The sequence below is a fragment of the Lottia gigantea genome (assembly GCF_000327385.1).
Source record: "Lottia gigantea unplaced genomic scaffold LOTGIsca_153, whole genome shotgun sequence".
Taxonomy (NCBI): domain Eukaryota; kingdom Metazoa; phylum Mollusca; class Gastropoda; family Lottiidae; genus Lottia; species Lottia gigantea.
Window position 1 is genome coordinate 391,192 of NW_008707846.1, and position 16,741 is coordinate 407,932.

Consider the following 16,741-nt stretch of genomic DNA (forward strand, 5'->3'; position numbering starts at 1 on the left):
AAATAAAGAATTTGTTAAGCTCTTTAATGAGCAGAAATTTAGACCTAGAACGGCTATTTTAAAAGTCTGGTTTGAATATCCTGCTAACATGTTCTTCCAACCCATACCAGCTAAAGATAAAATTACTTTTACGAACAAAGAAGGTAATAAGGAAACTGGCACTAAAATCAGGTTCAGAAATGGTTTCTGTTCAGAAGTTTTAACATCGGTCGATATTCAAGAAATAGTTAAAGCCGGGGGACGAATTATTAAAATATTAGATGATATAGTATACGAAGAAAATTTTAACTCCACCATATAGAGATTACATTTTAATTTTGAGAGATCTAGGAAATAAATATAAACGAGAAGGTAATATCGTAGGTAGTAATTGCATGAAATTATTAGGTAATTCATTGTATGGTAAATCTATTCAGAAGGATATAACTACATCGAGACATTTATGGAGTGAAGCAACTTTAAAAGCCAACTTCGATTCACACGTCAAAAGCTATCCTAAAGTAAATGAGACTCAATATATCGTTGAGATAAATGAAGAAGAAAAAGAATTTGACTGTACACCTCCTAAATCTACACGACTAGCACCTAGTCATTTGGGGTCATTCGTATTATCTCACAGTAAAAAAATAATGAATAATTTTATTCACGTAATAGATGGATTTTATAAGCCGGAAATATACTATACAGATACTGATAGTTTATACATTTCGTCTAGCAATTGGGATAAATTAAATGAAGCTGGGTTGGTGTCCGAAAATGATTATTGTAAAGGAAAGAATGATTACGGTGATGGTGGAATTATATATGGTTTATATTTAGCGCCAAAAGTTAAATATAATATTATTCTAACTTCCGACGGTATTCTAAAAGAAAAGAAAACGTTTAAGGGTTATTCTAATGATAAGATAAGTGTAGAAGATTATATTCGATTAGCTAGTGGACATGATGTGACTAATGAATTTAAGAAACCATGAGTAAAAAGTTTCACCAATGGAGTAGTTATTCCAAAGGATGATGATAAACAAAAGAAAGTTTTTAGAAGTTATCTCAATCTCGTTAAGAGAAAGGCACCGGACAGCGAAGGAATCATGTATCCTTATAGTGATAAAGATGACTTGAGTTTGGATGAAAACTACGAATTTGATGATTTCGATTACCTTATTATTCAAGAAGAGAATGAAGAGTCGTTAATTTAATTTTTTTGTTTTAAATGAAGTTGAATAACAATTTCCTCGTTACCAAAATCTATAAACCTATTTTTACCATCTTTGATTTCCAGATTTATATCTTTAATCATAAAGGAATTAAGTGGTAAATACGTTGTTTGAAATGGTTTCTCTATAATTCTATATCCAATCGGTACAGTGAATGTTGGAAGACTGTAAATAATTTGACGTTTGTATTTATTGAAAAATCCACCGTTTATTAAATTGCAAAGTATATTTATGACATCGATATCATTCTCGATATTAGCTTTGTGTGGTGCTAAAGTGGATTGAGTGTATATTTGTTTATCAAATCCTAGTAACGCATTCAATGAATTTTCTACGTTGAAATCAACTTGACTATTATTTTTTAATATCAATTTTATTTTGTTCAGATTCAAATTACCTTCGATTTCAATATTGTTTTTACCATTTACACTTCCTCCATATTCAGATAGGTATTCGTTAATGGCTACGTATTCGTAGCTTCCTGGTAGGAGTCTTTTTAGTATACAATTCGCTTCATTAAATTGTCTGTGTGATCGATGTCCTTCCTTCATTGCCGCTAATATTACTCGTAATCTATTAAGTAGTATCTCGTTGTTGTCGGATAAAAACGTTATACCTTGTCCAGATACCATATCATCGAATTCGTCTATTTCTTGTATGATTGGATTGTTGTCTTCAGCATAATCACCCACTTCGTCAACTTCATATTCATCATCATGTTCAATTACTCTTATATATAGTTTAACTTCTTTCGATCGTCTTGTTTCGGGTCCCGTCTTTCTTATTGCATCTAGAAATTTTGAGTATGCTACTAAATCCTTGCGATCGGCAATGCAAACATCCTCGCCATTCATTAAATCTATTAATCCTTTTGTTAATGTTAATATAAAATCTTTTGTATCGATTTTGAATAAAGGGGAATTTGGACTAAATATTATTCTTAAACCATTAAACAATAAACCTTGATTATCAACGATTGGTGAAATGCTCTTTGGTAAATCTGGGCTAGGGTTTGAAAAAAGACGATTTATATCATCTAACTCATTTCAACTTGGGTCTTTATTTTATTCTTAGCTTTGATATATTCTCTATTTCTTTTTAAAATATTATTCCAATTATCCATTTGTAAAAAATTAAAATTAACATATGTCGATCATTACTCTTTCACCCGCAGGTTTTCTAGTATTTACAAATACATATCTATGATCATCTGGATTTCTCCATTGAGCTTTACAAACCTTTTTAAATGTATCTCTATCCATTCCGTGATTTTTCGACTGAATGATTTGAGATAAATCTTTATTAATTCAAATAATAAAAACAATTTGCATTTTTTCTAATGAACATAGAATCCATCCCGTAAAAAGATTGGGATTGGTATATGCAGTGACAGTTGTGATGTCTTCCTTTCGTGAAGAATTCCTGTTGAACAGCTTGATTTCTTTGCGCTACGCAGTCGTCAAACAATATTAAGTTCTTTCGATTGCTATCAATATTAGACAAGTCTAGATCATTAACATTTTTCGTAAGAAAAACTTTTATATCCGTTGGATTCTTTGATTTAATGAAGTTATCTATATCTTTTATTTCCACTTCTTCTTCGTTTTCTTCGTAATATTGAAATATGCCGTGAACATCTTTCTTTGGTAGATATTCTAAAGCTTTGAGGAATTGATAATACGATTGCTCTGGTGTTGTTGTGTAGATATACAAAGAATCGAAATCTAAAAGGTTTGGTGTTGTCAACATGTTAAAAGTGAGATGAGTTTTCCCAGAACCGGAACTACCGCATATACACATGAGCATTGGGTTATTAGGAAATATTTCTGAATGATTAAATTTTTTGCCCAATTTTAAATTATTTAATTTTATTCCAAAATTACTCCTTCTCCTTTATACTTTGAAAGAAATAATCCTTCTCCACTGTGTATATTTTTTAAAAATATTCCATTACCCTTATGTTTCATTTTGACTTCTCCTGTGTCAATACTATCTACTAATTTATTTAATCCTTGTTTAACAATTGTCTTGGTTTCTTCCCCAAATCTTTTTCCAAATTCTTTTATTGTGCCTATCATATCTCCAACTCCTAAAACTTTGGCTTCCTTTTCCATTATTAAATTATGTCTGCGTTCTTCAGCGGCTTTAGCATCAGCTGCTTTCTTTGCGTTGGCAGCTTTGACAACCAGATATTCCACCAGTTGCTGCACCCGCCGCTGCAATACCACCAAATATTAAAGGTAGTAGGAAAGGTAAAAATCAACCTTCTTTTGCGTTCGCGTCAATTCTTTCTAAGTCTGTATCGTCTCTGACTTTACAATATTTGTATTTATCAATAAGTTTTTTAGTTATACTGATTTTTTTACCATTGAAAGTTATTACAGTTGGGGAATCTGTTTCAATAGCTTCTATTATTTTCATAACTAAAGTTTCTACTTTCATTTTTAAGGGTATATTTTTGACTCAATTCTTATCATTCTTCTATCTGCTTTTTTAATTAAATGTTTTGCTTCTTCTAATAATAAACAATACCCGGTCACATCTCCTTGTGTTTTTTCAATATGAATACTTATGTTCACTCCTGTTTTGAAAAGATCTTCTTAGTGAGCTGATAGATCAAAACAGAAGATTGGATGATTAAGTGCAAAATATACATATTCAAACTGAGGTGGATTTCCAAATAATTCACACATGTTTTGTGGTTGGATTAATTGTTAAAGGTTGGTTAGGATAAATATCGTTGTTTAATCTTACTTGAACTTTATGGATTATAGGATCTTGAGTTTGGTTCGTTGCTACTCTAAAGATATTATTGTTATTCGTTTGAGAATCTGGTAAGATCTTGAAACCAATCATTAAATATCTTGCTGGTTTAATAGTGTTAGTGATTGGCCATGTGGTGGATTCTCCAGTTAAAGCCATGCTACCTACCGTATTACGATGAAGAAAAGCTATTTCAATATCTTTAGTTAACGAGTTGAATATTTTCGTTTCTACTTCAATTGATGGTGTTATTACGGGTATGAAAAGTTGGAGATTCGTTATTTCTAATTTTGCATTTGAACCATTCTCTCCAAAGAATATCTTATCATCGTTGATTTCTCTTTGTAGATGAATTTTATATGGTAACCCTATGGAAACTTTTCTATGTTCCAACAGACCGAATAAAGGATATAATTTCCAATTTACGTAATTACCCCACCTATTATTCTCAACAACATTATTATACTGAAGCACTCGTTTTTCGAATCCATGATTAGCTGCTCGTGCTACTCTTTCCATTGTGTTTCGAGCAACAACTCTCACTCTAGCTAAATCAGCATCATTTGCAAGGTTTCTTACCGGTTCTTTTAAAACACTTCCATCGCCAACATCGGGTATCCAACCTGAGACTGAATAGAAATCTTTAGGATATAAAACTGTTTTCAACATTGTGTCGAATTCCCCAGGGTGTTTAATTGTTTCTATTGGATTTGAACCAGCTTCCAAAACCATCTCGATAAATAAAGATGGAAAGAAATTGTTTTCTAACGTTGTAATAGTTTGTGGTTCACGATTTTCATTGGGAGTTCCATCTTTAATTTTGAAATCGCATCTGAAATAAGCAACGGAAAGAAGCAACCAATTCGATAATGAATTTATTTCGAAGGTAATTCTACCACCATTATTCAACTGGGATTTAGAACCAACAGTTGGTGAGATGATAATATAATCCTCTATTTTTTTGTTAAGAAAGAAAAGATTTGATCTAGTATTTTATTTGCCATTTTTAAGGTTTAAAAATTGAGTAGAAAATTGTGGTCTGTTTTTTTTCCAAAAAAAGAGTTATCTTCCTTCTAGAAGTTTCTAGACTAAAAATAACATTATTAAAAACGAGGCTATTAAAAAACCGGATGTTAAGCGAAACAAGGAAGTTATTTTATATAAGGGTATTTTTAATGTGCTTTTTTGATGGAATGTAGGAATTGACTGATGGTGTTTTTAGGTGTAAGAATTTATGAAATGTAGGGTGTAGGGGACCTTTCAATATGGTCGCATTTTCCCCATGGAATGAAATGAAATGGGGAATCCCCTTGCGACAATATTGAAATGTCTTATACTACTGAGATATATATAGAAAAGACATGTATAGAAACAGCAACTGAAATTCCTAGTGTTCAGGTGAAATGAGAATTTAACTCATAGAAATTACGTTAAGTTCAATTAATCAATTAAGTTCTTGTTTAAGGCTGTCACGGGCCTATTGGTATAAACGTTCGGATACTTTTTTTGCATACTTTTGTAATGACTTTTGACATAGTGTGAGGTATTATTGAAGACATTTTCTGTACATTTCCAGTACTTCTGAAGACTATTTCCATATTTTTAAGAACCAAATCCAACCCACAAAGTTGAGAATCTGTCCCTTAAAAGTAGGAGGAGTTCATACCAGCTGGGTTCTACAGAATCGATCTCCAGTCTCCATCCTTCTATTGCTGGAGATGAAATATTTCTTGTTTTGGAATGATGGAAAATGCTTGTTACAAACCCCAAATGTGTAAAAAAAAAAAAAAAGACAAATCTTTAAACTGATAATTTTATTCAAATCGTCAATTTAATCTTAATAGTCACTACTCAGACCACGTGACTTTATGGTGTATTAACGAAATCAAAACCAGATTTCTCTACAACGGTACCAATTCCATTGTTAACAACCTCCAATCCATCTGTATTCTGTAACGTGGTGAAGTTAGCATTGTATAAATTGCAAACAAAAAGAGGAGGCCCACTGTATGACATTGTCAAACAACTTGGTTCATCTTTACATTTTTGGATGCATTGGGAGAGACCTTGAGTGAATCGATGAAAGTAGATGAGTGGTTTTTTATATGTTTTACATATACCACTGACTGATAGAGTAAAGCCACACCCGGGTGTTGTAGCACAATCTCTTTTACAATTGCGTGCAAATGTTATTTTCGGTAAACCTTTATTCACTACTGCTTTACGTACCACTGAAATATAAATCGTATCACAATAGTTTATAGAGGACAGAATTCGTTAACAAAGACCATTACAGGCCTGACAAATTTAGATGACTTGAATGACTTGTTGAGTCGCTATAGTTGAGTCCCCCTTTAAAACAATTGGCTCCCAGAGACCCTGGGCTAGCTACGGTACTGCACCATTATGATAAACATATTGAAGATTCAAAATAACTTTGAAATCATTAACCGTTTTACATCATTTACTAAAACAACGTTTATCTGCTACAGTGAAACACGGTAGTAATATGTAATAGTTTCTGACTTTTTGAAAAGACGATTTGGTTCCAATCTTGTACAAAAAACGTCATGTTGAGATCTTAGCACGATTCCTTTGTGTTTTAAATTGTCACTGGATCTGCCAAATATATTCGTACGTATTCACAATAAAAACACAAATCATGTTACCTTGACAAGCTTTCTGTTCTGTCCAAGTACCATTTTCTTCACACCTCAGAGTACCAGTTTCAACGAAGCCAACTGAGCAGCTAAAATTAAAAAGTCCTCCAACAATACTGGATTCTGTTACATCATCAGAGAGAGTGATATTCTCACCTTGTGGACACTCTACAGCTAAAATGTTAAAATTGCACTTATCCTAAAGCTTATTCAGGAAGATAGTTTTATATGGCAAGTGATTACACCCACTTACATTATTTCAGACAATATAAGATAAGGCCTCTAAAAACCAAGTAATGTAGGTCAACTGATAGCTTGTCAGGAAAGGTAAAAATACCATTTCAGTCGTAAGTCTGATTACAATTGCGAAAATGTCGGTTGAAATGAAAATAACATAGTGAGAATAAACATTTATTATTTAACCCAATACAATAGAGAGGCTGAATTTGACTGAACTATTATCAAACTATACTAAAAGAATTGTTCAGTTCAAGGGAAGTAACTCATGATATTTATGTAACTGAAGACATAGAATTGAAAGATATATATCTTTGGAGTTTTCGTAAAGCTCAGAATTTCTTTTAGATAATTCAACATCTTAAAAACTGTTACCTTGACAAGCTTTCTGTTCTGTCCAGGTACCATTTTCATCACACCTCAGAATACCCGTCACTCCATTCTGAGTGAAGCCAACTGAACATTCAAAACGGAAATCTTCATTAAATGTTCTGGATTCTGTTACATCATCAGAGTTAGTGATAATCTCACCTTGTGGACACTCTAAAGCTGATATAATAAAATATACTGATCAGACAATACCCAGAGAGTAAAGTGAAATCAAAATATGACAGTCGACATGCATCAATTCAAATTCGGTCTATATGTCGTTCAAACCTTACACACTAAGAAAGGCCTCCTATATTATCAAAGATAAATGTCAGAGTCAGGTGTCTTCAGAAAATGATAGCAATCCCTGTCTCTTGCACAACACCCTTTAAAAAAACATCTTTGATTTTAGAGACAAGACTCTATACTCTGGATATCAGAGTTAGCAAACTTTACGTAGTGTGTTGTATTTTCTATTGAACGAGCCCTGTTACCTGTCCTTTTATCACTTTCTGAAGAGTTTTTCAATTTTCAATGGAAATACTTATCACTTATGTTTCAGTTAACTGAAGGAAAGACAAACTTTACGTAGTTTGTTGTATTTTCTACTGAACGAGACCTGTCAAATCAGTAGTTAACTAAAGGCAAGAGAAAGTTTTTTAGTGTAAGAAACTGTTACCTTGACAAGCTTTCTGTTCTATCCAGGTACCATTTTCATCACACCTCAGCATACCCGTCACACCATTCTGGGTGAAGCCAACTGAACAGTCAAAACTGAAATCTTCATTTAATGTTCTGGATTCTGTTACAACATCAGAGTTAGTGATAATCTCACCTTGTGGACACCCTGCAGCTGATGAAGTAAATAAAATTTATCAGGCAATAACTTATTATTCCCGAAATAGTAAACTTAGCCCCATGCTTGACTTTCTTTCCAAGAGAAATACCTCATCTCCTTAAATTTGATTTTTAATCTCCTGTTTCTGTTTATATACCTATAGTGACAAATCTCTTTAGGGCTGTCACAGACACACAAGAAGGCAGTTGATTTCAGATGGCTCGATATGTATTTAGAACATTTAGAGGACTTCATTCTTACTTCAAAAATATGACATTTTATGGACCTGATGGCTACCCGAGTGCCCGCCCCTCCTCTAAATATACAACTGCTTACCTTCACAAGTTGGTTCCAAAGTCCAACCACCGTTTTTACAGGTGGTCTGAACTATCAATTCATACCCTTTTTTGCATTTGAATCGTTTATTTTCGTCACATGTCGGTTCCCACATTGCATTTATTGGCAGAACGTACTTCTCACAATCTACACAAAATAAGATAGGTGTTAACATAAAGTTCTTTTATTTGTAATTTAAAAAAAAAAATTATAGGTTCTAAACCACAGTAGAAATTCGACCAACATTAAAAATTGATTGAATTACTATTATTATATAATTATACATTATATAATATTTAGTAAACTAGAATAATGAAGGTAATTTTGAAAGGTTATTTCACATTTTGAATCTTAGACCTAAAATAAAAATCTTAAAACAGCATTTTTATCAGACATATCTTTCTGAAATAACAAAGAAGAAAAATTACTACTGACATTTTATAAAGAATTGTTTCCCAGTCCTCTTCAATCACAGCAATCTCTACTATACTTACCTGGTGTTTGTCTTTTTAACATGAAGGGGTAATTCTTGGGACTGGCCACTGGTAATGTTCCAGCCCACAGCAAGACCACCATCAACATCAAATTAGCATTGATCATCATATTGATTCGATATTCGAGTTGTATGAACAGTGAAGATTGTGTGAGTTTATATAGAGAATGAGAGACAGAGTGGGTTAATTTGTTACATCGAGCGGAAACAGTTAATGAGTTGTGGATATTCACGGCTTCCGAGTTAAGTTGGAAGCTGTATTGTGGCAAATCTAACGATTTGTCACGCTTTGTTTTCGTTATGTTTATTTATTTATTATTTTTTTTTTGTTTTGGGAACGTCCCTAGACAAAATCGAAAATGCTATAGCATAATTGTCTTCACCAAACATTTTTAAATGACCTGGAATCAAAAATGAATCACTAAAACGTAATTTTTGCCAAACCGGAAGTGTGCCATTGCATAATGTGCAAATATTTTGCATCAAGTCTGTAGGGCTTATTTATGAACCGATTTACCTGAAATTTCCTTTAGTATGTTCATTGTAATAAGACGTATCTGGTGAGACTAAAAAATTTCAATTTTTAAATACTTTTGTCAAAAAAATTTGAATCCAAAATTTTCAAAAAAGCTCAAAATTTCTAACTCAGCCGCTAATTATATAATTGATCTGAAATTCACAGGACATATACAGAATGGCCATACAAATAAATTTATACAATCAAAATTTTTCTATCACTTCCGGTTTTTGCGTGAGAACTTCCGGTTTTTTTAAATCACGCCTGGCACCCCCAATTCTGAATTGTTTGAAAATTCAAAAGGCCACACCATGTGACCTTGACCTTCGATGGCCTTGAAAATTTCACTGTAGGATGTTCTTGACCTCAGCTATCCACAGGTGTACTCATATTGGTTGAAAAATATTAACTTCCGGTTTAATAGCCATTCAAAAATTAACATTTTTGACAACTTTTCTAATAAACACAGAAAATTATTTTTTTCAATTTTGTAATTCCCTTTTGATTATCTTTTCAGTGATATATGACAATAATCCATTAAAATATGTTTTAAAAATATTGAGGTTTTTTTCGACTGAGGGTTCTAACTTACAATGTAATTAACTAATTAATATGGTTTGTATATTCAGGATATACTCAATTTTCTCTTTTCAACGATATGTGACATGGGTGGTTTAATACAAAATTGAATTTGTGAAAATAGGCATAAAAGTGTTAAATGTTTATAAAAAATGTGATAAAAATCTGTAGATTGTGGGGATTAAAATGATTGACAGGTGTTATAACAGGTTATATAATATGATAGGAAAGCTATCCATATGAACTTTTGACATGCAGGTGTGAAGTAGTTTGGGTCATAAACAGATTAATCTGATTTGTAATCTTTCAACATTTAAAAAAATAACTTTTTTTTTTCAATTTTTTTTTTCCAATTTTCACTTACAATAAGTTAACTAAAAGGGCGATGTTAGACGCCAGTTCCCATTACGTCTCGCCTATGCAGTTACTATTCACAAAGTACAAGGTCTAAGTCTCGATATCTTGGAGGGTCATTTGTCTATACTAAATTGTTTTCAAAAATTTGGTTTTCAACAACTTGTTCAGCATTACACTACTGAAGGTGAGACACTTATAGATCATGTTTATATCAGTAAAGAAATTCCGTCACATAATGTTCACATTTCACACATACCTGTATATTATAGCTACCATGAAGCTATTAAAATAACCATACGATAAGTTATATTGATACAAGATTGAATTTACCCTTTCACAAAACATTAAATTTAGCTTGGCTCTTTACTAAAAGTGGTCGAGTCAACACCAGGCTTGAGAGGGTTTGAAGTTCAAAAATGTCATACAGCTATCAGGCAAAGTATCACGGGCCACGCTTAGTGCTGTTCACAGGTCTAGTCTTTTTCTTATAATTGTTATCAGAGTACCTAGCAAAAACTGTAATAGTTAGAATATTTTTGGCATTGCAGCAGATCGCGGAATTACCTTTAAGATATATTTTCAGACATCAGACTCAAATGTGCCTCAAAATGTGTATGTGTATTGTTGAAAGTTTATTCGATTTTTACGAAGCTTGGCAAATGGGTATCAATTGTGATTATACAAAAACATTTTCCAAAATATTTCTCAAAATGTTCGAAAATTACCAAAAAAGGCCGAGATTTCGGACTATGATTTACAAAAACTTGCAAATGTAATCTAGTTTTTCTCATTTACTTTGGGCTATGCGAAGATTATCTCAAACACCCATAAAAAGTATCTTCCAACAATTACCCAATCCTACAGCAATAATATTCTCCCGATTGAAAGAGTCAGAAAGGCTCAGTGTTGCAACATTAAAGAATGAAATTTGTATTACTTGTTCAAAAAGTGAATAAAAATGACAACAGAGATAAAAAAAAAAAAGGCGTTTTGGCCTTTCTTGATCGGTCATTCATTAGAATTCTACTGGTAATTCTCTTCTAGTTTAGCTAATTATGAATTAATTATGGACATGTAAGACAAGTCCAAGTCATTAGAACACCTCTACTTTCTATTCATATAAGTTTTATCATTTTCATTTTCATAATGGAAAATAAGGGAACGCATCTTTAAAGAGTTTATCATTATTATTAAACATAGTCAAAATCATCTGTCTGATAGCTATTTTGATAGTTGGAATAGAAACAGATGTTTGGGTCTAACTATGTATGTAGTGTAATTAGCTACGGGCAACGCCATGCAGGGTGCAATGAGGCATTAGCCTGCTCTTTTTTTATTTCCAATTATCGAGGGATCTTTAACGTACACAGTCTGTAGCACACGTGGACTCTGTTTAATGTCCCATCCGAACGACTAGACGTTTTTTCCATGTGAGTCCCTCTTACCTGCATTACTGACAGGGTTTGAAAAATCCGAAGGTATCATCTCGGCCTATACCGGGATTGGACCCTGGACCTTCAGGTTAGGAAGCAAACGGGATGTCATGTATCTACTATACTAAAAAATTTACTATATTTAGATAAAATATAAATTGTACATGGTACATGGAATATTTATATACAAAGAATATTTAAAGAGTTTATTCATATAGAGAGTTTTTTTATACACGGCATATTTCCATATATAAACATTTATTTATATGCAATAATTATTCATATACACAAATATATATCTTTATAATCTATCACAAGATAGATTTATATTCAAACTAACAAACAAAAAATTTGTATGTAAAAATGATGACTGATAACTATAATGATCGCTCACATATGTTTTTGTTAGATTTTTAGATTATTTTTATCTTTCAAATTTACCAATTAGTATATCCAAATATATGGCGCTGTATCTGGTTCAAAATAGGATCCAAATCACGGGTTCATTTCTTAGGTAGAAATGACTAATCTTATAAAATAGAATTATTTTTACGTATTTTCCTACCTTATTTATTTTTTTCAATATTAGTCTTTCTAGAACACTTTGTAGAACACAGAAAGCTGATAGTAATCTTTGGAACTTCACCACTAGATCGAGTTAGCTGGATCGTAATCTTCGGATCGTCTTTTCGTAGATTGAATGTTACGGAAATCAATTCAGATCACGTGACATTTTCTGCATATCATTATCATTCGTGTTTCTAATGAAAAATAAACTATTCCCAGGAAAGATAACTCTGTACAGTATTTTCTTCTACATTTTATAATTTACGATCCCTCATGGATTTGTTTATTTTTATTATGTGTTTCAATATGATTATGAAGATGATACATGTCGAATTTGGTGATGATCCTTTTATTACTTCTGAGATATAAACAATATTAACTAAATACAACGTATATAAAAATTTTTTTGTGGTTATCTATAATTTTCCTTTCAGAATTGCATTTTATTGTGCCAATCAAGCCAACAGGTTTAACAATGCACAACAACACCTCACAGAAGGGACATCTAAATAATAATATGTTAAATAGGTTTGCATTTTGGATCCCAATTGATAGAAATCCCATGATTACTTAAGCTTCCCACTCAAACGTGAAGCGCCTCAATCATTTTGTACTATATAAATCGTATCTCCTTATTATTTCAGTCTACCCAGCTATAAATAAGTACTAGATAAGTCATCTCTCCTTATTATTCCAGTCTACCAAGCTATAAACAAGTACTAGATAAGTCAACTGTCTTTATTGTTCCAGTCTGCCCAGCTATAAATAAGTACTAGATAAGTCATCTCTCCTTATTATTCCAGTCTATCCAGCTGTTAATAAGTACTTGATAAGTCATCCTCCTTATTATTCCATTCTACCCAGCTGTTAATAAGTACTAGATAAGTCATCTCTCCTTATTATTCCAGTCTACCCAGCTATAAATAAGTACTAGATAAGTACGGTACTGAATATTTCATACTGGTAATTGTTACTGTACTGTCAATATTTTCATTCAAAATCAAAGCTTCCAGTGGGCGTATATTACCTTGCCTGGCAAGCTATATGTTTGAATTTCAATTTTTCTATTTCAGCATCTCCGTTAACTAGATTGTCACTTGTGATCCTAGTTTTTTATTTATTTCTATACATGGATATGTTTTACTCACTATGCGAGTGACCATTCACAGACAACAAATCTTTAAACTGATAATTTTATTAAATTCGTCAGTTTAATCTTAATAGTCACTACTCAAACCACGTGACTTTATGGTGTATTAACGAATATAAAATCAGATTTCTCTACAATGGCACTAAATTTATTGTTAGAAACCTCCAATCCATCTGTATTCATTACCGTGAATTATTCTTCATTCACAAACAACAAATCTGATCCCATAACAAGACTGATTCCACTAAACTTATCAATATCTGTCCGTGCACAGGGAAAACGCCCTGTTGTTGTTACAATAATTCGCCTTTCACCTGGGTCCTTCTCCAAAACATTTTAATTGCGAATGTCGGACTAGCAACAGTTACTATATGGGCGTGACTTATTATGTTAATCGCGAAACTATCTGTCCAGATAGAAGATACAGCCCCTTTTGTCCCAAATTTAACTACACATTTAACTATTTCATCCATTATCATGACATACATTTTATAACTACTGACATGGCCAACATCCTCAAGATTTCCAACAGTTGGTGTATTGTTTACGTTCACAGGTGATAGAAAACATTGGTTTGAATAATTGTCCCATCCGAACTAGACCAAACCCTTTATTAGCCAGTTTCCCCGAAACAAAAATTAGAAGGAACAGATTCGCCATTCATTTGACCAATTTTACCTTAGTCTCAGAAACAAGATTTCTTTTTGTAAGTCAAATCAGTAATTGTGTTCAAAGGTACCGTCGATATTTGAGCCTTCAAATCCACGTGTGTCTAGAATTATCTGCTTTTGAAAGTTTAAAGGACGACTCGTCTTTTATTGAGACTGAGATATATATAGAAAAGACATGTATAGAAACAGCAACTGAAATTCTTAGTGTTAAGGTGAAATCACGGGATTAGGTCCGAAGCAAGTCAGTGCTGGTAAGCTTGGTAATGTTTTGTTAGTTTTAACAATGGTGAAAATTTATTTTGGTGGTACCGCCTCGTCCTGTGCTTTGATAAAGAAAAAGCTGAGAAAAGTTGAAAATGCGATGGTTCATTGTAAGAAGACTGTATAAATGGATATTATGGATTTATTATGGATTTCTTCGAATGGAATTTACAACGTCATACATAAACAACAGAAAGAATCTATCTTCATAACTAAAGAGTTCGTAAAAGGGGAATAATTATAGTCTTGGTTAATAAGTCTCTCTCACAACAGTTTCTAACACTAAAAAACTTTCTCTTGCCTTTAGTTAACTACTGATTGGACAAGTCCCGTTCAGTAGAAAATACAAAACACTACGTAAAGTTTGTCTTGCCTTCAGTTAACTGAAACATAAGTGGTAAGTATTTCCATTGAAAATTGAAAACATCTTCAGAAAGTGATCAAACTTATAGTTAACAGGGCTCGTTTATTAGTAAATACAACACACTATGTTAATTATCTAAAAAACAAATTCTGTGTTTTATTGCCAGCTTTAAGCAAACTCCAAAAATATATATCTTTTAATTCTTATGTCTTCAGTTACATAAATATCATGAGTTACTTCCCTTGAACTCAAGAATTCTTTCAGTATAGATTGAGAATAGTTCAATCAAATTCAGTCTCTCTATTGTATTCGGTTGAACTAAATAATTGTTTATTCTCACTATGTTATTTTCATTTCAATCGACATTTTCTCAATTTTAATTAGACTTATGACTGAAATGGTATTTTTACCTTTCCTGACAAGCTATCAGTTGACCTACATTACTTGGTTTTTAGAGGCCTTATCTTATATTGTCTGAAATAATGTAAGTGGGTGTAATCACTTGCCATATAAACTATCTTCCTTTAGAATAATTTCACCCAACTCTATCACGCCATTCTACTGACAAATTCATTTTAACATTTTAGCTGTAGAGTGTCCACAAGGTGAGAATATCACTCTCTCTGATGATGTAACAGAATCCGGTATTGTTGTAGAATTTTTTAACTTTAGCTGCTCAGTTGGCTTTGTTGAAACTGGTACTCTGGGGTGTGAGGAAAATGGTACTTGGACAGAACAGAAAGCTTGTCAAGGTAACATGTTTTGGGTTTCTATTGTGAATAGGTACGAAGATATTTGAGAGATCCGGTGACAATTTAAAACAATGAAGGAATCGTGTTAAGATCTCAATATGACGTCACTATCCTTTACAAGATTCAAGCCAAATTGTCTTTTCAAAAAGTTCGAAACTAGTATATATTACTTAATTAAGCACAGTACATACCTACATCCATTTAACAAACAATTTAACGAAAGGACAATATGAACAATGTAAATTACTACCGTGTTTCACTTTAGCAGATAAACATTGTATTAGTAAATGATGTAAAAACGATTAATGATTTCAAAGTAATTTTAAACCAGCAAAAAGAAAAGCGATTGTTTAATTGGTGTAATACCACGGCCTTGTGCGAAGCTAAATTGTATATCTGTTTTATGAAAATAAAAGTAATTAATCGATAAGGAGGCGTGGTTTTAACGACGTTTGTAAGATGTGTCAATCACATTCTCTTCTTGTGAAACAACGAAAACCACCTAAGTCAGACGAAAAATAAAATGGTGTAAATATTTATTACCTTTATGCAGGCCCGTAGCTAGGGGGGGCTCAACTACAGCGACTCAACAAGTCATTCAAGTCATCTAAATTTGTCAGGCCTGTAATGGTTCTTTCTTAACGAATTCTGTCCTCTATAAACTATTGCAATAACAATACGATTTATATTTCAGTGGAACTTAATGTAGTAGTGAATGGATATAAACTGGGTGATTTTTTTGCAAACAATTGTTCAGAAGAATGTGCTATAAGACCCGAGTGTGGCTTTACTCCATCTTCCTCTGGTATATGTCAATTATATAGAAAACATCTACATCGATTCAATCAGTCCACTTCTTTCCCAATGCATCCAAAAATGTAAAGATGAACCAAGATGTTTGACAATATCACACGTTGGTCCTCCACTAGATTTGTGCTTTTTATACAATGCTAACTTCACCACTGTACAGCATACAGCTGGATTGTTTGTTGTTAACAATGGAATTGGTACCGTTGTAGAGAAATCTGGTTTTGAATTCGTTAATACATCATAAAGTCACGTGGTCTGAGTAGTGACTATTAAGATTAAACTGACGAATTTGAATAAAATTATCAGTTTAAAGATTTGTTTCTTTTTTTTTACACATTTGGGGTTTGTAACAAGCATTTTCCATCATTCC

At 32.4% G+C, this 16,741-nt stretch overlaps 5 protein-coding genes across 5 annotated transcripts in view; 2 read left to right on the forward strand and 3 right to left on the reverse strand.

The window, feature by feature from the left end:
• Window positions 1–974, forward strand: part of LOTGIDRAFT_173258 (hypothetical protein) — a gene marked incomplete at both ends in the record, with an annotated part of 1,438 nt that extends 464 nt beyond the window's left edge. Inside the window, one exon of the mRNA XM_009050724.1 lies at window positions 325–974. Within this exon, the coding sequence (XP_009048972.1) occupies window positions 325–974 (650 nt within the window). The remainder of the gene's footprint in view (window positions 1–324) is intronic.
• A 218-nt stretch (window positions 975–1,192) lies between these two features.
• On the reverse strand, window positions 1,193–2,068 carry LOTGIDRAFT_173259 (hypothetical protein; the record flags this gene model as incomplete). The annotated part of the gene is made up of 1 exon (XM_009050725.1): window positions 1,193–2,068. One exon carries the CDS (start codon window positions 2,066–2,068, stop codon window positions 1,193–1,195), a length of 876 nt encoding a protein of 291 aa, XP_009048973.1.
• A 448-nt stretch (window positions 2,069–2,516) lies between these two features.
• LOTGIDRAFT_140907 (hypothetical protein) lies at window positions 2,517–3,050 on the reverse strand (the record flags this gene model as incomplete). The annotated part of the gene is made up of 1 exon (XM_009050726.1): window positions 2,517–3,050. A coding segment is annotated over one exon (534 nt), but the record flags the coding sequence as incomplete, so codon positions are not given.
• Window positions 3,051–5,843: 2,793 nt separating this feature from the next.
• LOTGIDRAFT_173261 (hypothetical protein) lies at window positions 5,844–9,020 on the reverse strand (the record flags this gene model as incomplete). Its single annotated transcript, XM_009050727.1, has 6 exons — window positions 5,844–6,208; window positions 6,647–6,811; window positions 7,250–7,423; window positions 7,923–8,096; window positions 8,418–8,564; window positions 8,912–9,020. The coding sequence occupies 6 exons, from the start codon at window positions 9,018–9,020 to the stop codon at window positions 5,844–5,846; spliced, it is 1,134 nt and encodes a 377-aa protein (XP_009048975.1).
• A 5,447-nt stretch (window positions 9,021–14,467) lies between these two features.
• LOTGIDRAFT_173262 (hypothetical protein) lies at window positions 14,468–16,443 on the forward strand (the record flags this gene model as incomplete). Its single annotated transcript, XM_009050728.1, has 3 exons — window positions 14,468–14,555; window positions 15,397–15,561; window positions 16,256–16,443. The coding sequence occupies 3 exons, from the start codon at window positions 14,468–14,470 to the stop codon at window positions 16,441–16,443; spliced, it is 441 nt and encodes a 146-aa protein (XP_009048976.1).
• Between the last annotated feature and the right edge of the window lie 298 nt (window positions 16,444–16,741).